The following is a 22,608-nucleotide window of genomic DNA, read 5'->3' on the forward strand; positions in this document are numbered from 1 at the left end:
ATTGAAAAATAATCTTTCTATCTCGAATCTTTTGAGATTTATTAATCGTTCCAATTTCAAAAGGCAAGAGTATTCACGTTGATTCTTAAAAGAAAAAAACCCATATAGCCGTAAGTTTATTATAATTTTTCCATGTAGATCCCCAACTTCCAACCAGCCACCAATCACCACCTTTCGAATCAGCTAATAAATTACTTAAAACCCCCATATGTTTGCCATTTAGGTCAATTTAAACTCTTTAATAATAAAGCATCCACTTGACAATACAATTAAAAGAGAGATTAATTATTCCTTCACACACACACACATATATATAATTAACCAAATTAAAGTGAAACCGTGAATATTCATATTCATTGTTATTCAACAATGTTCTTGTTAGCGAATTAATTAATTTAATTTAGAAGTTAGGATCTTAAATTGCAAACAGTATATTTAATTTAATTATTCGTTAACTTACATTTGAACTTAATAACGATTATTAACTTTTTAATCCAAATAATCTATTTTCATACATTTTAGACGAATTCATAATACTGTGGACTTGGATACATGAGAGGCGACGGTTAGAAAATGATGGATGGATATTGCTCAAAAATAGCATATCTTTAAAAGCTATATATATATATATTAGGAATTTTTTTATAAATATAACTAAATAGTAAAATATTTATTGTCCTTATACCATATTTTAAATATTTCAATTTGTGGGTATGTCTTTTCTCCAAATAGAAAATAGCCAAATCTATACTAAAAAAAATATTTTAGCGTTTTATTATATTTTTTTAAAAAATCCAATAAATTTAACTATTTTTCTTAATTTTCTTAAAATATTTTCAAAACAGAGGGAGAAATAGATAAATCAAATAAAGAAAAAAAAAATAATTCTTGAATTTTATAGTTAAAGTTGATTAATCCTTAAACTAATAATTTTTATTCAATTAGTGGAATAACTAAAAACTATGGATTAAAATCTTCTTATCTCAATCTATAATCTTTTACTAAATTATATGTTAAAACATTTAACGGTAAATTAAATTATAACCAACAAAACGCACTTAACTTCCCGCCCTCTCTAGAACTTGCTTTTTTTGAAAATTGACCGCAATATAACAACTAATTTACGAAATTACCCCTAAAAACTCAAGGTGTAGAATTAACGAACAAAGAAGAAAAAGAAACAAATGATGAACGACTCAGAAACTTCGGTCTACTTGAGCTGAGGGAGAAGGATAATGCTATGTCGTCCCTGAATGTCACCACCGCTTTTTTATCACTCCGGCAGCCGGAATTTTTCTCCGATAAAGTAAATCGTCGATGCCTCATCGGAAATTTTCCTAATCGGAAACCAACCAGGCCGCTCTCCGTCGCTGCGAATTCTTCGGAGCCATTGCTGTCGACTCCTGCGGAAAAGCCTGAGATCGAGCTCGAATTTATTGGGGTAACTTCGCGTGGAAGATTTCGTTATCGGTAATTTTATTTTAGTTCCGTGGATTTTGATGTTTGGTGACTGTTTGATGTTTTTGGTTCGAACTTCGAATAGCCGAAGCCGGGAAGCGACGGATCGTTTCCGGTGGATACGGTCAAGGCGATAAGCGGCGACAAGCTTTTGAGGAATATAATGCTGGATAATAAAATCGAGTTGTACGCCCCCTATGTAAGTTTTGATTTCTGCACAATACGGAGTGAGTTTGTGAATTGTGATTTGTTTTTTAACTGATTCGTGTGTTGCACTAACCCTGTAAAGAGATTTGATCATCGCAAGGAATATAATGGATCATTAATGTTATTGTTTTCAACTGCTAGTAAGTAGTAATGTGTGAGTAAAGTGAAGGAAAGCATGATATGGAATGACCATGGATCTCGTCTACGACGGTATTGGATAATGATGACTGTTTCTCGAAACCTTTTAAAGGAATTTGAGCTGAAATTAAAATACCATATTTGGAATGACGCCTCACTCTGTCTGATCATTATGTATTAGTTAAACAATGGCCTTTACATTTCGGTATTTATTCTCAACATATAGTTCAATCCAGTAAGGCCTAAAGACTAGAGTAATCGTTTTAATTAAGGTATCTTTACTAACCATTTAGCTAATAGTATGTTGTTTTGGTCAAAGTTACCCATACGCTATAATAAATTTTTAAAAATTAAGCTTAAAAACACTACTTCCACCGTAGTCTGTTTTGTTTTTTAATTTAGTTAAGAATTCAATGTTTCTTAATGAATGTAGATATTGTGAGAAAACAAATACAATGAAGTTGTGGTCAAACGGGATGGACTAATTCTTTTCTTTTTTCTCTTTTAAAAGGTCTAAGTACAAACTGGGATGGGAAAAATTGAACTCAGGACCTCTTATCCTTGAGAACATATAGATGTCACTTGAATTGAGCTCATGTTGATTGGAATAGTTCAATATTCATTGTTCTCGTGATTAATCCATGATTGATTTCCAAAGCATTGTTAATATATTACATTTTACCCAACCTATTGACTTAAGTTTAACATGTTATAACAGCACGAGATCCTGAGGTATGAAAGCCTATAATGTCATTTTTTATCTTGTGCAAATTTATAAGCGTACAGGACCGGAAGAATATTGAATAATTTATAAAAGATGAGTTTAGCAGTCATTTTACAATGAAAATAATCTTATATTCTAATTACTTAATCCTTCTCGCCTGTGTTTTCTTGCATTATATGTAATTGAAATGCATCCAAATATTCTCAGGGAAAATTGATGAACTGTGGTGGTGGTGGAAGTTGTGGGACCTGTATTGTCGAGGTAGTTTCCTAGCATACACCGTTGTAGTTAAGAGCTCCAGTGCTTTTTCTATGACCATTGTTTTGTCTGCTAGCCTACTGGTGAAGTAACAAAAGATCAAATTGCCTCTTTTGAGGTTGGAGGTCAGACTGTGGTCTGTTCTTCTGGACGAAGCAGAACAAATGCACGTCAAAGTTGTAAATAATTGAGATGGAAAATTGGAGAGTAGAGAGTTCGCTCGTAGGCTAAAAAACTGGTTTTTTCTTATAGCAAAACAGTTGGAAAAGATGCTGTTTTTTTTGTTCTATCATGCAATTGTTTACTTTGGAAAATTTGGTTTGGTATCATTTGGTTTTTGGTTTTTAGTTTTTGAAAACCAAACCTATAAAGTCCCTTAACAGTTACCACCTTTAATTTTCTTGTTTTGTTATTGTTGTTTTGCTATCTACGTTTTACTAATATATTTTAAAACTAAGTTGATCTTTTTTAAAAACATTTGTTTAAGAATAATACTTTTTACTAAAAAAGATGGAAAACATTATAAGAAATTAAGAGGACATAGACTTGATTTTCAAAAACAAAAGAATTGGCGAATGGGGTTAAAAATTCGCTCATTCAATTTTCCTTTTTCATCATCGTCACTGCATCACATCTCTTGTTGAGTATAGATTGTAGGTTGAGGATCTAAAGCAGAGAACAGATATGTACATATCTTTTCTTATTAATACAAAGAACTGTATATCTGATAAGGGTCTCTACATCTTTGTGCAGATACTTGATGGAAAGGATCTATTGAATGAGAGAACAAATACTGAACTCCGTTACCTGAAGAAGGTCTGACCGTAATTGATAGACCTCTCGCTTTTTCCCAGCCTTTTTTGTTCTTTTAAAACCTTCTTATTCACCACGGTACTTCCCATATTACGTTATTAGCTATGGATTAGTTTTAAATTTAGGCTAATAGGAGCAACTCATTACTCCTCTTTTGAGGTCGGAGATTCATATCCGAAGGTCCCCCAGTATGGATCTTTTCTCTACAAGTCTATGTGTTGTGTTAATCTCCTTAAAGGTCTAACAAGAAAACATTTTATCCCCAAAACTGCATGTGTAGGACCAAGTTATGATAGGTTCTGTAATAATTTCATCACCATTTCTCTATGGTTCTATATCTACTGCTCACTTCTTTAGGATTGTTAGCCCAAACAAATCGTAGTCCAGGTAAACAAGCATCAGGGAATTGTTTGATCAGTTCAATTAATTTTAATCTAATAACTTCAACTTTCTGATTTAGTGTCAGGAGCCTGATTTTCTTCATGTTTCCTCGAAATTTTTCATTCACCATTTGTTCGCTATGGAGCAATATTAACTTTGGTTGTTACAATTCAGAAACCCGAAAGTTGGAGGCTTGCATGTCAGACAATTGTTGGCAATAAAGAGAACTCTGGAAAGGTAATGCCAAGAACCCTTCACCTTATTACCTATTTGCTTCTTTGTTCAGATTTACATGACAATCCTTCTATCATTGCATTGAAAATATAAGATCCATAATAGCCCTAGATGTCCTTAACATGATTAGACTGGCATCTGCTGAATGGCAAGCTCTCCCGGCACATGGCAAAGCCAATTCTAGTATGGAGGGACAAAATTTTACTTCAAAATTTTAATACCTATATATATAGGCTAAATTAGAAATAATACCTTAAACCTTATCATTGTTCAAAAAACACTATCTTGCTAAAAGTTGCAATATCACCGCCGGTTACCTTGGAGTAGAAATACATTAAAATGTTGAACGAACATTGATACTTGATATGTTGAGTGAACGCTGATACTTGATTGGAATGACGTGGCAGTAACCTAGAATGGTATGGTAGCAGTTTCAATTTCCATTTCAGGTCACACAACTCACATCACAACATTCTAGGTCTTAATTTCCATTCAACATTCCAATGAATTTCTACACCAAGACAAATTAATGAAAAATTAAAGTTAATTTTACAACTTCTAAATGTGTATGGGAGTACTTCTGAAACAAAGGGTAATATAATAGAATCTTAATTTTATATAAGAGTTTGAATCTAAGATAAAGTAAGGACAATAAACAATTGTCTTTCTCCTTCTTCATTCTATCCTTGTTCTACAACCCCTTCCTTCCAGTAATATAGGTGGACCATTGGTTACAGGTTGTGGTCCAAAGGTTGCCCCAATGGAAGAAGTGATTTAGAGTTGCATCTTTATGTAGAGGCTGTGATTTGTTGCAAAAATCAATAGATAATATTATATCCTACACCCAACCAATACTACCTTGAAAGCTGCTGCTCATAAGTCACAAACAAATTTGTGGCTTAGCACTCAAATACTGCCTTTCTGTAAGTTGAAATTGTATATTTTGAGTAACTTAGTTGAAAAAAGAAAAACCAAGTCATTTCTCATTGTTATTACTGGCCCATGCATGGTTTACTCCCATGTTTTTATACTTAATCAGAAATATAGTTCAACCGGTATAAACATATATTCTCGAGTTTGAATAACCTTTTCTCGATTAAGTGTTTGTTGGATGGACAGGTGGGGTCACTTGAATAAAAATAACAGCAGAGTTCACTAACACCAAGGAATTAGTCAAACATGAGTTGTATTTACTCGATCGAGGGAGATTGGCATAGGATACAGGGAAAGGTAAAGAAAACCCCAAAAAAACAGTTTTTTTTTTCTTCTTTTAGGGATAATTTAGTGAAAGCCACCTTTAGTTTAAATTGCCACTTTTTTAAAAGGAAAAAAAGAGGGAAAAAAAAGTTTAGATTCGACTCATTTAGTTTATTTCGACTCCACAGGTCTTTTCTAAATATTCCAAAAATGTCTTTTTTTAAGGGAAAAAAACCTTTTTCGATATCAAATGTTGATAAACTTTTTTTTCCTTTTGAAAAAGAAATGTTGATAAAAATTTTTGGTGATTGTTTTCTTTGGACACCAATGGATTGTCTCTCTACCTGATCCATATGGGAAAGAATTTTGACTTTTGGGAGATCTAATCAAAGAATTAAGATTGTCAAGAAAACTAATAAAAGTACATAAATTCAATTATTCAAACAAATTCGATAACCATTTTATTTTTTCCTTTACATTTTCATTTTTAGTGGATTTTTCAAGATTACAGACAAAATTTTATTACATTTGAATTTTTATATAGAATTTAAGTAGTTTGTCAATTTTTTTATTTTTGATAATTTTACTTTTTAAAAAAATATATTTGAATTATTAGTTAAAATTTAAAAACAAATGAATATTTTTTTTAATATTACCTCTTTAGTATTTGAAAAGATTGGTAGAAATAAATAACTTTAATAGACGGTGAAAATAGGGTTTATAACCTTAATTTTTGGAACCCAAAAACCAATATCATTTTGCTATTAGTATTTTTATGTTTAAGGTTTAGGGTTTAGTCATTAGTATTTTAAGTTTTTAAAAAAGTATATTTGTTTTTTCACTTTTTTTATACCATGCATGATTTTATCTTTTTATATATAATATTTGAATGTTCATATATATATATATAGCAAAACGACCAACTTATTTACAAATATACTAAAAAAAAAACATTCTTGTCCGTTGAGGAAAGATGTTTTTGTTTTGTTTTATTATTATTATTTGCTATGTTAAATTATAAAAAGAAAACAAGTTTTTAAAAATCCAACCAAACCTCTATAACCTAAGTTGACTCTTCGACTGTACAGTAAGTGCTAAGCAAAAAGCCAAAAGGTGGGGAAAATAATACCAATAATAATAATAATAAAATGATAGCATTTGTGTGGAGTGGAGTGGAGGTTGTTGTTTTATAGGCTCCTTCAAAGTTGGCAATAATTTGACTATTTGAAAATCTATCTTTCACTTTGTCATTTATATTTGATATGGATTGGAATTGAGTGCCCTTATCCTCCTCCAACCACCCCCTTCTCTTTAGGACCACCCCTCTCTATGAATAGACTACACTCTTCTTTTCAATTCTAGCTAACGGAACGTCGTTGGGCTTGTTTTTTTCAAGTTTTGATTTGGTTAATTTATAATTTCGTTCGGTTTAAAGGTTTTATGGTTGTATCTGATACTTGTTGTAAACTTTGATGTTATTAGTATTATTAAGTTTATGAATGTTTTGAGTTTATGTTTAATAAGTTTGTACGCCTTTTCAACGTAAGCGAATATATGGAGGAGGATGACTAAAAATTTAGATCGTAATGAATAATACTTTCTATTGAGTTTCTTTTTTCTTTTTCTTTTTGGTTTTTGATGATGTGCAAGATTGAATGCATTGATTGCTTGGTTGTTGTGAGGTGGTGTGTGCTTATTGAAAATAGGGATAAAACATAAGTATATTAGACACAATTCTAAACTTTAGGTACTTATCAAACGTGAAACTGAAAATTCATGGGTTTATTAAACACGTTTTGAAGTCAATAACATTCGAAAATTGAGTGTTCTAAAATTAATCTATAACGTATCTTTTAAATTTGTGTAACCTATGATTTGAAAGTTTGAATTTAGACCGTAAAGTTAAATGAACTTCTAAAATTTGAAAGATGGTTTTAGATCGGTTCTTTTCAAAAGACAAAACATAAATCGAACCCAAAATACTATTTAATATGTTAATTCACGAGATTACTCCCTAATTTCTATCTATTTTTTATACTTATAAAACTATCTAAATATGTACCTAAATTTTTAATTGCGGGTCTAATAGATTCTTGAATCTTTTAATTTAGTACATGGTAGATCCTTTAAAAAAAATCAAAGTTTTTTAAATTTTAATTAATACTATAAACATATACATAATGAAAGCTTAAATTCTTAATTTTCTGTCAATCAAATGTGTGAAATGTATAAAAGAAAAGAATATAGACTAAGCTTATAATTTAAAGATTTTTGTAAAGCTTAGATGTGTAATATGATAACTAACTCCCAACTTGAATTTTGACTTTGTTAGTTTTTAGTGTTTCAAGGACATAGAGAATGAATATGAAGAAGAGTTCCATACCATGTGAATGTGAACAATCATTTTGAATTTTTAAAATCAACTCTTTTCAGAAACTTTCAATTTTCAATTTTCTTTTTCTTTTTAAAAATAATAAAAAAAATTGACTACAAACATTTAAATTCAAGACGTCTTAATCTTAGATACATATATGTGTCGGTTGAACCAAGCTTTTGACAGTGAAAAAAAACATATATTATGTGTTGTCTTGCATTTTATTAATAAAAAAAATATTATTAGACAATAGTTTACTATTCACAAATTGCTTAAGAATCGAGTAAAATATTTTAGTAATCTATAATTTGGGCCTAGGGTTAACTTACATATCCTATTTTTTATATTTTATTTTAATTTAGCAATGACGATTTAGTCTGTGATTTTAATTTTTTAAATTAAATCTTGGTTTGTTTAAGGCTAAATCTTGTCATCGAGGATGATTGGATGAGTTACTCAATCTCATATTTTTTAAGTTATTTAAATTTATAACGTGTCAATTTGTGATTGATCGAAATTTCTAGAATGAAACTCTAAGAACTCAACTTATAATTTTTATCATTTTTGTAGAAAAGTAATTTTTATTAAAATTTAAATAGTCTTATAAGATTACATTTGTTCATTAAACATTGTACTAGGTTTAGATTCTTCCATGGCATAAATATTTGATGATAAAACTAATATCATTTTAGTTGGAAGGGACTAACAGATAAACACTGAGCTAACTATAAATATTAAAAAATAAATATATATTATATAAATACAATAAAGTTAAAGGAGGCTCTAGGCCTATGCTAAATCGGCCTGTGGTGAAAGTTATTCCAATACCATTAAGTTAAGTTCACTTTAACTATCGCATTTATTTTATATTTTTGTTAGTAAAGCAAATGGTATGAAGATCGGACTTTTACCATGAATTTTTTTACGTCAACTATAAATTTTTTAGTTTGAATCTCACGTTATCAAATTATCAAATGAGAAAGAGATCTCAATTACCATTTAAATTTACCCTATCTCATGTGAATCATAGTATTACTATATAATATCATTTTTTTTTTTCTGTTGCGTGTAATCCAATAGTGATAATTAATTAATAAATTATGAATATGTTGTCACTATCCAATTAATTTCAAACGATATTTATATGTCTGTTCGGTAGGCAACTTGTTCAAAAAAACTCTATATCCTTCCCGCTCCTTCTCCCCGCTCCTCTTCCGTTGACGCTCCTACCCCATGTTCCTCCTCCGATAGCTTCCTTGTCTATGGCCGCCCGTCTCACTCCATCTATATCCACTCAAACCTATGGCCGACTGGCTGATCGGAGAAGATGTTGAAATGAAGCTTTCTCTGGTGCTGTAAGCTTATTTGCAGTTCAGCTCCGTTTGTCTTTTGCACATGCTTAAGATTTTATTATGCGGTGAGTTTTGGATTGCATCATAGAAGCTTCGTTTTTCTTTTCTTTGAGCTCTTCGATATGCGGCATTGTCGTGTATTTACGATTACTTGATTTCAAAGTTTTCCTGTCCTGCGAGCTTTGAAGTTTTGCTTCGTATGTTGATAACTGTTGGTCGGAATTGATGTTTGTGCATGTGAATTACTATTCGGATAACTTGAAATTTCTATGAAATGTTGCAATTAGCTTCGACTGTAATATTGTTCTATTGCTGAAATAAAGAAATTCAGGTTCTGGAGGTATCTCTAATCTGTCGAATATTGATTGTCTATACGGATTAAGATCCTTGATCGTTTCTCTGGCAGATAATGCAAGTGAAATTGCGCTTTCAGTGAGACTCGTCAAGACCAAAAAAAAAAAGGAATTGATGTTTCGTTAAAATTTAGCAAGGGATTTTCTGGATATTTTTAGACATGAACGATGTGTAGAAGTGTAATGTTGCTTCGGTTTTGTTCAATAGCACAAAATAGGCGTAACATGGTTTTGTATCAACATGCACATATCTGAGCTCAGTTTCTTTTCATATAGGTATCGGAATCAGTTCTGATTTCGAACTTATAGCGGCAAAATTATCTTTGCCAGTTCAAATGCCATGGTTTGTCTTATCATGATCATTAATTTAACGTTACAAATGCAGGTTGTTGAAGTTATAGCCGTGCATTTCCTTGTCCATACACAACAAATCTGTTGAATATGATGAAAGAAATTAAGGGTGCTGTCAGAATCACACGATCCCAGTCTAAGTCTTCCAGTAGAATAGGTGCTATTTCACCCTCATTACAACTTTCACTCACATAATTGCGCAAACGTGGTCATACAGAAAACTCTGAACTAGCACAGCTAGATGGAAGTAATGCTTCTGCTACTATTACTGTTGGTGTTCGGCGCAAAAGAAGAGCAGTGCTCAAGGATGTTACTAACATGTCCTGTGAGAGTAATAATTCGGGGTACTTGCATGCTTCTAAAGTTCAGGTGCAAATTTTTCATATTTTAAATTTGTCAACTGTATAATGGTGTTTGAATTTTAAATTCATGAAAGTACTTACATTTCTCAAGTTTTTCTTCAATCCTCTACCTGGAAGAATGGGGAAACCAATTGCGTCTTTAATCATTCTTGACACTATTGACTTAGGCCTAATGAACAGAAGTGCGGGATTTGTTTTTTGAAATTCATAGGTTCAACAGGTTTCACAGACCGAATCACTTGAAGATTCATCCATTATAGGGATGGTAGAATCACAACGTAGCTCTCCAGCGATGAAGTCAGACAAAAAAGAGACAAAGCAGGAGAATAAGTTTCAGAGTGTCATAGGATGCAGAAATTGTGCGTCTCCCCTGCCTTCAGGATCAAATGAACACCAAATGAAAGGTTTAAATGCTAGTTCTTAGTCATGGCATATTAGTCGTGCATAACTTGGTTTTGACACCAAATAATTTTTGTTTATTATTATTTAAATTATAAGAATCCCATTCCCATTCCCAAATACCATCTTTAAAGTAATTGCCATCGTGGAAATACTCTCCATCTTATTCTTACGCGGGATTCAAGAAAGACTATCTGTTTAAATAATTTAACGTGCATTTTAATAATCATTCTCATATTGCTCTTGACCTTTAATTTCATAACTACCTTTGATGACCACATGATGTCATAGAATTTAGATTTTCTTATTTAAGCAATGGCACAAGAGAAGTAGATGCTTATTGCTTGAGTTACACCGTTTTTAGGATTGTAGTCAACAAAATTTCCCAAACCATATAATGATACAGAATTATATCAATCCGTATGAAACTTTTTTAAAAATTGCATGTCAATTGCAATTTAACCACTTGATTTTTAGGAGTACCGTTACAAAATGTGCTTGCATTAAATTTCATGTTTCCTTTTCAGCTGCTTCAATGAAAGTGTGTGGTATATACTTCTTTTTGTTCGCTTACCTTCATCAATTGTTTTAGAATTTATTCACTTTGGCTCAAAAAAACTGCTAATAAATCTTGCTTGATAACTTATATTTCTTCTCTTTGAGCAATTCTTCTCAATTTGAGAACATAGTTATATTTCCACGAGGGTAATGACTTCCACTTACTTCATAACTGACTATTGTGTTCATGGAAATTACCTTAGGACATGTGAGACATTAAGAAGTACAGTTTACGTACTATTCTTCTGATCTTTCTGAAATTTCACTGACTATAACTTAAAACTAAATTTAAATTGGGGTTCACAAGAACCTTCTATATTAAAGGAGATGTTGGACATTGATGTGTTAGATCTTCTTGTAGAATTTTTTATCTTCCAGAATTTTCATCCACTCCTTGAATGATATTTTGCTTCACCCATCAAAAGAATAATCATACTGCTGAAATACAAATCTCTTCCACATTTTGTTTATTGCTTATTAAACTTTGCAGATGAGGCTGCGGTTTGTGAGAAATTAAACCATCTCGGTACTTTGGATGCTGTCTCAAACTCAGAGGATCCTCAAGCATGCACCCTATACGCCCATAATATATATGATACTAATCGTGTAATAGAGGTTTGTGTTGGAATAGTTAAATTTTCATAAAGTTCTCAAAGAGATTTTTGGATTTATGGGATATCAAGGAAAACAAATAGTGCGATAATTTTGCCTTTTTTTCACTGACTATAATATACTTGTGCTAAATCATTGAAATGTCTTATTCTTCAGCTTGATCAAAGGCCTTCGACTAATTATATGGAAAAGTTACAGAAATATATCACTCCAATCATGCGAGGGATTCTAATCGATTGGCTTGTGGAGGTTAGTACTCATTCATAGCTTGTCAAAAACAAGCTGAATTTTGTTCAGATATTTAGGCTTCAATTATATGCGCAGTTTCTTCTGTCATAACATATCGAGAACACCACATGTGGTTTCATAAAAATAGAATTTTGCTTGAACTCTAATTAGGCCGCAATCTCATTGTTTCAGGTTTCTGATGAATATAAATTGATCTCTGACACGCTTTACCTCACTGTAAATCTCATCGATCGGTTTCTCTCTCAAAGCTGCATTGAGAGGCATAAATTACAACTTCTTGGCGTTACTTGCATGTTAGTTGCCTCGTAAGTACTAAATCTAGTGGACTGATGCCCATGGTATTAAACAGGAAAATTACTATCACGTGAAATATTTTGTCTCACAAAGATGCTAAATAAATTTTCTTGAACCCGATTTTGGCTGATGTGGCTATAATTCCCGACGGTAAAGAAAAGTTCTTATGAACTCCTGATACTAAATAATGGTGGAAAAACTGTAAGCTATCGAACTTGAAACAAAGTTTTATATGCGAAGGCTTGTACGTCTACACCAGAGTCCAACTTTCAAAATAATTGCCATATCAAATGTTTCAAGTATTAAAGCCATGTTTTGTGGTTATGTTTAATCGATATGTTTTATATACTATTTTTTCAATGTTTCGAGACCTGTCTGGAACAATATGATTTCATTTTCACATGTATTAGGCAGTAGGCACCAACTTTCTTTCTATCAGTGTGTAATCAGTGTTCAGTAGCAATTATCTCCAGTTAAGAGGATAGAGATTAGAGGTTTGAATTCCTCCACCACATGTTGTTGGACTTGAAAAATGGAAGCACTACTTCATTTCTTTTTTCAATTAAAAAAATAATTATCTGACACACTTCTATGAAAGCACGAAAAACATGAAACCAAAATAAAAAACAAAAAACCTATATGTTTGCTATTTTGCTTTTCCTGAAGGATGTGAATAATGTAAATATAGATGCTAAGACTATTGTTGCTAAACCATGATTTTTAATGAATAGACAATGAACAGGTTAATTTCTAAATTACTCTTATGCAATTATTGAAGTACAATGATCGTCCTAAAATACCTTGCAAGAAGCCTGTGCTACCTGCATAAAACTCCTGCAAAGATTTGTTCATTTTAAATGTAAATCTCTGTTCAAATTTTGCTGTGGTGGTTTGCTTTTAATTTATTGAAAGGATAATGCCCTATATCTACTAATTAGTGTGTAATCCGTGAGATGTTTGTTTTTTGGTGCTTGAAGTAAATATGAAGAAGTCTGTGCACCATTCGTGGAAGAGTTTTGCTTCATCACAGACAACACCTATGCGAGAGAAGAGGTAGGCTCCTGGTCAATTGGCATCCCTATTTTTGTCAGCAATATTATGGACAAACATCAATAGCTCTTCTCCTCTCCTTTTATATTATACCATTGAATTTCTGCCTGTAATTTTCAACTCCTCGTATTGATTCCCCATCTTTTTTACCACTAATGGTCTCATCGTAAGCAAATTTCATCTTGTCCTCCTCATGCTTAGACCAATTAGACCTGGAAACACGTAGACACGAATCCTAAGAAAAGATTATGGATATGCAATTCTGTTGTCCCATATCACATATGATCCCCAATAGAGTCCTAAAAGGCATGATGGCATTTAACAGATGTGTAAATATATGTTTGAGAGTGCTTTTCAAATGGTTAAAATCACTCTAAAAATAGACCTCTAATCATTCAAAATCAATTCAATGTTTAATTTGACATTTTTAAACATATTTTTCATACTACTGAGATTGGTTACAAAGATTAAAATATTCTTTGAATAATTTTACAAATTACAAAATTGATTTTAGTTATTTTACTTGAGGCCTTAAGTTTGTTACATTTTGCCATTTGACTCGTGTGTTTCCAACATAATTCTCAAGAATCTGTGCCTTAAGTGTTACTGGTCCTACTAGATTGATATTATGTGGCAGGTACTAAAAATGGAGGGTGAAGTTCTGAACGTGCTTAATTTTCAGCTGTCGGTTCCCACTACAAAAACATTTCTCAGGTACCTTCATTAGTACCATAAGCCTTTTCTTTTCTTGAGACTTGCCATCAACATGCCATGTAACATTGTCGTTCTAAAAGTTTTCATCTTTGCAGGAGATTTGTGCAGGTAGCACAGGCTTCTTGCAAGGTATTTTAGGACGATCATTGTACTTCAATAATTGCATAAGAGTAATTTAGAAATTAGCCTGTTCATTGTCTATTTATTACAAATCATGGTTTAGCAACAACTATTCACATCCTTCAGGAAAAGCAAAATATCAAGCATATAGGTTTTTGTTTTTCATTTTGGTTTCTTCTTTTTTGTGTTTTCGTAGTAAAAGTGGGTTTGATAATTATTCTTTTAATTGAAAAAGGAATGAAGTATTACTTCCGTTTTTTGAGTCCAACAATGTGCGGCGGAGGAATTCAAACCTCTATCCTCTCAATTGGAGATATATGTCTTAACCAACCAAGCTAAGCTTTGAGCTTTAGGAGTGGGTCCATTAGGGAGGGTTTGGGATCTCAAGGGTTGAAGGTCCCAAGTTCAAACCAAAAAAGTCTCTAATGTCTTTGGGGTCCGGGCCTTAGGTGGGAGAACTTTTGTTTTTCAGAAAATAGAAAATATAGAAGAAGAATGTCATCTATGAAATCCAAAGTGGTTTCGAATCTCGATCTTATTTATTTTTGAATTTACATGCCAATACTCTAACCTAAAACTCTCTCTTTTACCAGGAATCTTGTGTGGAGTTGGAGCATTTAACAAATTATCTAGCAGAGTTGACTCTTGGAGAGTACAGCTTCCTCAGGTTTCTGCCTTCAGCAGTAGCTGCATCAGTTGTGTTCTTAGCTAGATGGATTCTGCACCAACCAAATCAACCATGGGTCCGTTTTCATTTATATCTTTACTGTTTTCCTTTTGTCTCTTGTTTTCTTTTTCCCAATGGTACAAACGTTCAATAATTCAACTACGTTATGGAGATAGCCAAGCAAGGGTTTTTAATTTTCAACTTGCAGAACTCGGCTCTGGAGCATTATACCAATTACAATGCCTCTCAGCTAAAAACTCCTGTACTTGCCTTGGAAGATCTAAGGTTGAACTCCACAAGTTGCGGTTTAAACGCCGTCTTCCAGAAGTATAGACAACATAAGGTTAGACACCCATTCTTTTTTCTAAATTAAAATATCATTTTGATCTCTATATTTCGATAATAATTCTATTTTAGTCTCTATTTGAAATGTTCAATTTTGCTCTCCATAGTTTGAATAAAGCTCGAATATAATCCTTAACATATTTCAATTTTTTCTATTCCAATTTACCTGTAGGGACTATTTTCAAGCTTTATTTATACTCAGAACCAAAATTGGACATTTCATATTACAAAAACTAAAATGAAACAATCATAAAAGTACAAGACCAAAATGATATTTCAACCTTCTTTTTATCTATATTATTTACAATGTTTAGCTAAACTTTCTCTAGTGATTTAGAAATGGTTAAAGTCAATTTCTTTTTAAAAAAACTAAAATTGTTTTGAAAAATATTTTAATCATTCAAAACTAATTGAAAGTTTGATTAGAGTGATTTTAATCTTTGTTCGTGATCACTATAGATCATGTGTTTGATCCCATTGGATAAGTATTTGATTTTCTTAAAAAATTTGAAATTGAGTCTACAAGCAATCGTTCTACCTCTAAATTTGTTGTGTGGATTTTGTACCAACATTTTCAAAAACCAAACCAAAATTTGAAAACATATATGTATAAATCTTTGGTAATCATTTTGACTCTTTTTTTTTAAAAAAATGGTTTTTGAAAATCAAGTTTATTTTTTCTTAGTTTCTTATAATTATTTGCATTTGGATTCTTAAATATTTTTTTTTAAAAAAATTAATTACTTTTTTTAGTTTTCAAATTTTGGCTTGATTTTTAAAACTCTTAAAATGTAGCTAACTAAACAAAAGATGAAGGTTGGATTTATAGGCTTTAGTTTTCAAAAACCAATGACAAAAACAAAATCATTGAGGCATAGTTTAAAAACTTATTATTATTTTTGAAAATTTGCTAAAATTTTAACCAGTAAAATATGCAAAAACATTACTACAAATTGTGAGGAAGCATACCTAATCTTCAAAAAACCAAACAGGGTCTTAATCATTAAAAATTAGATTAGACAGTTCGAAAAATTGGGTAAAAACAACTTAAAATCAAACACTAACAAATTGATTTGGAACGGTTAAAGACGCATCTTAAAGTAGGTTTTAACCCATGCTTTATACTTCCAAACGTGATTTTTCCAACCATTAAAAATAGAAATAGATAGCGATAACGATTGTTAAATTGTTATGGAGCGTTGTATATGTCTTACTCTCTCATCCATCTTTTTCAATTGTGACAGTTTGGAAGTGTGGCAACTTTAGCCTCCACAAAATCAGTTCTCTCAGCCTTCCCAAACCAGACAGATAACCTGAATTCCAGGGACATTTGAGACATTTCCTAACCAACCACACCCTAAAAACCGCAACCCTCCACTTCTCAAAATCAGTGGTTAAGAAAAAAAAAAAATAATAATAATAATAATAATAATAATAATAATAAAATAATTGTGTCTATGCAAATTTTAAAACAAGGAAACAGGGTATCTCTCTACCTTCCTACTAGTCCTAAAGTCCAAGTGTTTGGTTAACATCATAGTTTTGGAAGAAAGTGAGTAAAACAAACAGAGTGATGGACAAGCAAACATCATATGATTATTAAAAGACAATTGGTGTCCCCACTTTCATGACCACACAAAAAGAAAAGAAAAAAAAATATATCATCATATTTACTCACTTGCATGAATGCCTACCTACTTATACATTTGACTTTCCTCTTTTTTTAGCCTCTTTTACTTTTGCCGTGAATTCCACTAAATCATCAACTATCACCTTGAATTCCTTTCTCTTTTTAATTTTGTTTTGTTTTTCCCCTTCACAAATTCCCGGCTTTGTTTCCATTCTTTTTCCTTTATAATCAATTTTGACCCTACACCTTCTTGTCAATTTTCCACCTTAATTATTTAGTTTGTTGTAATTTTAACTCTCCGTTATCCATTCAATCAAGGGGATGTTTGAAGAGTTTGAATGTTATCAAGATTACTGTAAATCGTGAGTGTTGGAATGTATCGAATTGAGAGTGAAAAAATAAATGATATCGTAAAAGATGAAACAAATTTGGATTCAAGACGCTTAAATCAAACATGAATTTTGGGTTAATATTATAATACGATTCAATTTCATTACGTTCGTTTAAATATCTCTTAAATTTCTACTAATTTTAAGAAATACGTGTATCGTGTGAAAATTAAAGTCATCGATTCACAATTTAAAAATATGAAATTATTAAACTTTTTTCGTCTCTAGTATTTTTCAATTTCATAGCCTACATGATAATTGGACCGAAATTACCATAGATTTGATGAAAATGATTAAATTGAAAGAAACAGTTAAAATAATTTTCACAAGAAACATGTTTTTAACTTATTTATTTTTCCAAAATATAAAGACCAAAGAGAGAGAGAGAGAGAGGACAATTCTTTTCTGTGCTTTATTGCAATAAATTGACAAATTGTATACGTTAGAAAGGGAAAAAACTGGGAGTTGACGACAAAGTGAAAACAATTATTTTATACCTGAGAAACAGAAGTTCTTGCAATTTGTTCGAGGGTGGAAGATGAGTATTCACCAACAAAAGTGGGTCCATCATAAATTTTATCCATAACTATTTATCATTTAAAGGTTTTAAAAATATGAAGAAAAAAACCCAACAAGGAAGTAACTCAACTATTGGAAATTTTCCAAACACTTTGAAAAAATATATGGAAAAAAAAAAAAAAGAACGGTAATGGTAATGCTCAGCATAGATTTTTAGAAACAAACTATTCCATATCATTTTATATCCATGATTCGTACATATACTAGCTTGGTTTTATTTTGGTCATAGTAGTTTTTTAAATATACATTTTCAAAATGTTTATTTTAGTTTCCTAATTTGAAAGAATGGCCTAAAATGAACGTTTTTAAACTATAGGAACTAAATAAACAAACTAAATAAACAAAAGTTGAAAGTAAAGAGACTAAAATGAATAAGTTTAAGAATATAGGATCAAAACAAATCATAAATGTAGACCAAAATAGTATTTAAACCAATATTATATAGAAAATAAAAAATTTACCTCAAAGAATAAATGAGAGAGTTTAAGAAGGGAAGAAGGGATTTGTGAAATGCACTGCAATTGCAAAGTAGGAGTTAACATATCCAACATCATAATTAACATTACAAGGTGGCTTGCCAGAGAGAAGGACCAAACCCAAAATTACATACTTCAATTTCCCCATCATCCACAACCAACGCAAACCAAACATGTCCCTTCTTTTCACATTCACATTCCTTTTGCTATTTTCCACACAACCAAAGAAAAAACATGGTGGGACTGTGGGAGGACGGGTGGTTTGAATGTGAGATTGAAATTCATCTTTTTTTTTTTTTTTCTCTCACCTCATCAATGGATAACAAACTCATCAACGGTCAGCAAGCTATTGAGGATGCTAAAGGAGTTACCAGCACGGCAGTTTTCCCCGTCATCGGTTGCACATTCGCCGCTGCGTTCTCGAGTTGCTCCCATATCTGCTTCCGTTTCTTTGCTTCTAACGCTTCTTTTGCTTCTTCCTCCTTGAAATGTGCATGGCAGGATAGGAATAACTCGTCATCCATCTCCATGAATATCTTTCTAACGTTAAGGGTCAGGTTCACCACTGCTTGGTTCCAATGGCTCTGTGCATTCTTCTCTAATGCGGGGAGTATGATCGGCAATATCACGTGTCGGTTGTGCCCAATCAAGTTCACAATGTGGTCGTTGTTCCATAAGAAAAGGGACCTTTCAGCTACCTGAAAAGCATGGCAAGTTGATTGAACAGTTTCAGCAACAATGGTGTTGAAAGAATACTAAACTTGAAAGGTGAAAGATGATCTAACTGAATGAAACAAAAATAAACCACACCAAACCAATTTGTTTAAGTGATGATGTAAACATGTGAACCATCGATACCAAATGTGCAATACAAACTGATTTTAGATCAGTCTAAACATTAAATATATGTGACGGCATGTGACAATGGCAGTGAAATAGATCATTTCATGATAAGAAACTATGAGAACATAAGCACGGAATGAGTAGAACTTGAAAGATTAAACTTTAGCATCATATGAGCTTTGGGAGATTACTACCTGAAAGTGACAACTGTTAATGCAGCATCCTATTCGCCAGAACAAGGGAACCATGACTTTTTGGAATTCCACCATGTTAACTGTTTCCAAAATCTCCTCTAACTCACCCAGAAACATCACCTCTTTCTGACTACTCGTTATCGGCCAATATTTCAATAGTCCTTTAACCACGACACTCGCTAGTTTTGGTTCCTTCTCTACAAACTGCGTAATGCAGTATGAAAGTTGTTGGAAGTAAGCACCAATAGATTTCGGTTTATGCAGAGGAATCAAAACCCTCCACAAGAAGATCTTGTGTTCCTCTTTCAGAGGTAATGCAAACCCACTGATTATACTTCCAAATATCTCCAGCAACTCAGCAATACCATTATGTCTTTCTGTTTCAGATACGAATCGATAAAAGATATTGTTGATAGACTTTCGTATAAACGGCCGATGAACCATGAACTTCCCATATATCCTGTGTAGAATCGTTTTTAAACATTCCCTTTCTCTGGGATCTTCTGAATCAAACAACTCCAACAGTTTCAAGATAAAAGAATGATCCATATACTTCTTTGCAACCTTGGCATCAACAAATGAAGAATGTATAAACTTGAGTAACAAATCATAAACTAGCTGCAAATGTGGCCAGGCTGGATCAAACGTAGGCTCATCATCATCATTTTCACCACCATTACTACCACCACCAATCATGTTAGCCCGATAATTGGGTGGAAAAACTCTAAACAGATTAACAGCACACATTTTACACAAAGCATGAATTGCAGGTTCGTTGAATTTCACAGTACCAGCTCCAACAAAATCCACTAACTCAATCAACGTTTGTCTTTTAACACCTTTTTCAATGGAATTCTTACTTGGGTCCGTGAAATCAAAGGTAACACAACAAAGGCTCAGTTTACTCACAAAGAGGTTCATCTTCTCAGAAGAAGGCACGTCTTTGAAAGGCACCAGCGGCTCGATTCCAGCCACGAGACTCGCAGGGAAGACTGCAGAAGAAGTTTTCTTAGTAGCATTAGACCGTCCAGAGGCAGAAGCTCCACCGCTCGATCTTTGAGTCCCATGGCCAGAGGGCGCAGTACTACTTCTCGGACTTGAACGGTTCGACGAAGACCGAGGCGTCCTTGGTGAATCGGACGAGTCAGATGACTTTCGAGGAAGCTTGCTAAGGATCTGCTTCAGCATTGTGAAGAAGAATCGATTCAAGGGAAAAGAGGAAGATCAAACCCAGAAGGGAAAAAATTTGATCACTACAAACCCAAAATAGTAAGGAGAAAGAACCCCCTATGTTTCAGCCATGAATTTCAACAAATCAAAAAGACAAGAAACAAATTCAAGATGGAAAAATGTAGCGATGGCAGAGGACATTGACGGAATGTCAGATCCGCAAAAATCCTGTTCATCCGGTTTTTCCCGATGAATAACATGGGAAAGCTGAAAAACGGGAAGGGTAAAAAACAGAAATTGAAAGAAACCCAAAAACGAAAAAGGAAGAAAACAAAATGGGTAAACCTCAACAAACGTTAAGAACGCCAAAAATCGCAGAACAGAGCAATGCCTTAACGAACAAAAGAAACAAACCCAAAACAGAGAGAAGAAGAAGAAGAAAACGATTTAGGGTTTGAAGAACACAAAAGCAAATCAAAATCCCATGATTCAAAATCAAAAACACTTTATACAGAACGAGAGAGAGAGAGAGAGAGAGAGGAAATTGAAAGGAAAAGAAAATGATTACAGAAGAAAGAGAGATTTGTTGTATAAAATGAGGTGAAACACAAAGAAAGAGAGATTGTTGTGTTAAAGCGTTGATGAGAAGAAGAAAATGATTTGGGTGTTCATGAAAAGAATGGAGGAATGAATGAAGATAATTAGCAGAGAGGTGGTGTGTTATGTCTGGTTTTGCTTTTTCTTGGTAGATGGGAATGGGAATGGGAGTGGGAGAAACCTCTCGTTGGCATTTTCCAAGAGAAAATGCAAGCGCTTTACAGGACACCTATTTTCCATTTAATATCCTCCTCCTTCTTTCCCCCCACCCCCCCCCCACCCCCCTCTCTCTCTCTCTTCTTAATCTCTTTCCTAATCTCTTCTTTTTCTTTTCAAAATTCATCCTTTTTTTATCCATACATTTACAATAAGAAATGCCAAAAATTCACTCCTAAATTAGTGATTTATTATCCACCTTTAAATTATCGACATCAATCAAAATATCCCAAAAGGTTCATTGATCAAAATCTAATCCAATGCAATTCTCTTAGTGTAGATTTGGAACCAATTTGATAACTTTTTTTAATTTTAATGGCTTAAACCAACCAATCGATTGATCAATGGTCAATTTGTACGTCTTCATGGACAAAGATCAATTTAAACATTTATTAAATTTACCATATGCGAATTCAATGTGGGTTTAGTGGAAAAACTGGTTCCAATCAACCATGCTCAGCCCGAGATAGAAGTGTTGATAAAAAGAAATTGATACTTTTTTAAAAAGATAATTGGGCAAAAAGGTTGAAAATATTTATAAAATATAATAAAAGTTAAACTTCTATCAATGAAAGACATGATAATAAACATTATAGTCTTCTACTCGTGTCTTTCGCCTATGGACACTAATAGACTTCTACTTATGTCTATCACCTATAAACACGATAGAAATTTATCTATATCTATCAATAATACATATGAAAATTTTATTATATTTTGTAAATGTTTTTATTCATCCTGTTATATTTAAAAATGTCACATATGAAAAATTATATGGACTAAATATTTAAATCAACGAATAAATAATTCTTAAATACAATTGGATGTGTCTACTATTTATACTATATTTACTTACATTTAGAAATTAATTAAACTAAAATGTAAATATAAATTTAAATTTTTATAGCTATACAGTGGTAAAAAACAAACGTCTAAAACTTGAAAAAAAGTTGGATGTTGAGTTTAGATCCATTGTCAAATAATTAAAATATCAGTAAACGTTGATAGTAATTTGGTAAAATATCAATATTGGATAACCATATTAAAATTAAAATTTACAAATTATATACTATGAACATCAATACTAGCAAAGGAGGTGAATTACAATAATTAATAAACCATGTGGATCAAAAGATGCAAAATAGGAGTCAGAGTGGATCAAACAAATATATGACAAATAAAAATTTATGTGAAAAAACAATATAACAGTGACTATTATAGATCTAATTAAGGTTTACAAACCAAATAAATATTGATATTTATAAAGTTTTAAGAACAAAAATTAAGAAACTCAGAGTTTTGAG

General features: G+C 32.2%; 3 protein-coding genes across 3 annotated transcripts; 2 read left to right on the forward strand and 1 right to left on the reverse strand.

Moving 5' to 3' along the window:
* The first annotated feature begins 1,177 nt into the window (after nucleotides 1-1,177).
* Nucleotides 1,178-7,035, forward strand: LOC103488260 (photosynthetic NDH subunit of subcomplex B 3, chloroplastic). Its single transcript, XM_008446911.3, has 6 exons — nucleotides 1,178-1,441; nucleotides 1,544-1,657; nucleotides 2,735-2,788; nucleotides 3,539-3,601; nucleotides 4,154-4,216; nucleotides 5,333-7,035. The coding sequence occupies exons 1-6, from the start codon at nucleotides 1,241-1,243 to the stop codon at nucleotides 5,348-5,350; spliced, it is 513 nt and encodes a 170-aa protein (XP_008445133.1). The 5' UTR covers nucleotides 1,178-1,240; the 3' UTR covers nucleotides 5,351-7,035.
* LOC103488258 (cyclin-A2-1-like) lies at nucleotides 5,100-16,887 on the forward strand. The gene is made up of 15 exons (XM_051082222.1): nucleotides 5,100-5,136; nucleotides 5,333-5,443; nucleotides 8,944-9,201; nucleotides 9,875-9,949; nucleotides 10,058-10,209; nucleotides 10,414-10,606; nucleotides 11,650-11,774; nucleotides 11,928-12,020; nucleotides 12,192-12,325; nucleotides 13,292-13,367; nucleotides 14,002-14,078; nucleotides 14,174-14,207; nucleotides 14,792-14,941; nucleotides 15,074-15,208; nucleotides 16,455-16,887. The coding sequence occupies exons 4-15, from the start codon at nucleotides 9,931-9,933 to the stop codon at nucleotides 16,542-16,544; spliced, it is 1,278 nt and encodes a 425-aa protein (XP_050938179.1). The 5' UTR covers nucleotides 5,100-5,136; nucleotides 5,333-5,443; nucleotides 8,944-9,201; nucleotides 9,875-9,930; the 3' UTR covers nucleotides 16,545-16,887.
* A 1,423-nt stretch (nucleotides 16,888-18,310) lies between these two features.
* Nucleotides 18,311-21,414, reverse strand: LOC103488257 (serine/threonine protein phosphatase 2A 57 kDa regulatory subunit B' kappa isoform). The gene is made up of 2 exons (XM_008446906.3): nucleotides 19,322-21,414; nucleotides 18,311-18,982 (listed from the first exon to the last, which is right to left on the reverse strand). Exons 1-2 carry the CDS (start codon nucleotides 20,507-20,509, stop codon nucleotides 18,623-18,625), a joined length of 1,548 nt encoding a protein of 515 aa, XP_008445128.2. The 5' UTR covers nucleotides 20,510-21,414; the 3' UTR covers nucleotides 18,311-18,622.
* Nucleotides 21,415-22,608: the final 1,194 nt, after the last annotated feature.

Source organism: Cucumis melo, chromosome 3 (genome assembly GCF_025177605.1).
Source record: "Cucumis melo cultivar AY chromosome 3, USDA_Cmelo_AY_1.0, whole genome shotgun sequence".
Classification (NCBI taxonomy): Eukaryota; Viridiplantae; Streptophyta; class Magnoliopsida; order Cucurbitales; family Cucurbitaceae; genus Cucumis; species Cucumis melo.

Excerpts from the sequence above, each read along its gene's own strand:
- LOC103488260 (XM_008446911.3), top strand. The coding sequence starts at position 1,241 with ATGTCGTCCCTGAATGTCACCACCGCTTTTTTATCACTCCGGCAGCCG. Across the intron at positions 1,442-1,543 it reads TCGAGCTCGAATTTATTGGG|CCGAAGCCGGGAAGCGACGG; the intron begins GTAACTTCGCGT and ends AACTTCGAATAG. Across the intron at positions 3,602-4,153 it reads AACTCCGTTACCTGAAGAAG|AAACCCGAAAGTTGGAGGCT; the intron begins GTCTGACCGTAA and ends GTTACAATTCAG.
- LOC103488258 (XM_051082222.1), top strand. Across the intron at positions 12,326-13,291 it reads ACTTGCATGTTAGTTGCCTC|TAAATATGAAGAAGTCTGTG; the intron begins GTAAGTACTAAA and ends TGGTGCTTGAAG. Across the intron at positions 14,079-14,173 it reads ACTACAAAAACATTTCTCAG|GAGATTTGTGCAGGTAGCAC; the intron begins GTACCTTCATTA and ends TCATCTTTGCAG.
- LOC103488257 (XM_008446906.3), bottom strand. The coding sequence starts at position 20,509 with ATGCTGAAGCAGATCCTTAGCAAGCTTCCTCGAAAGTCATCTGACTCG. Across the intron at positions 18,983-19,321 it reads TTAACAGTTGTCACTTTCAG|GTAGCTGAAAGGTCCCTTTT; the intron begins GTAGTAATCTCC and ends CATGCTTTTCAG.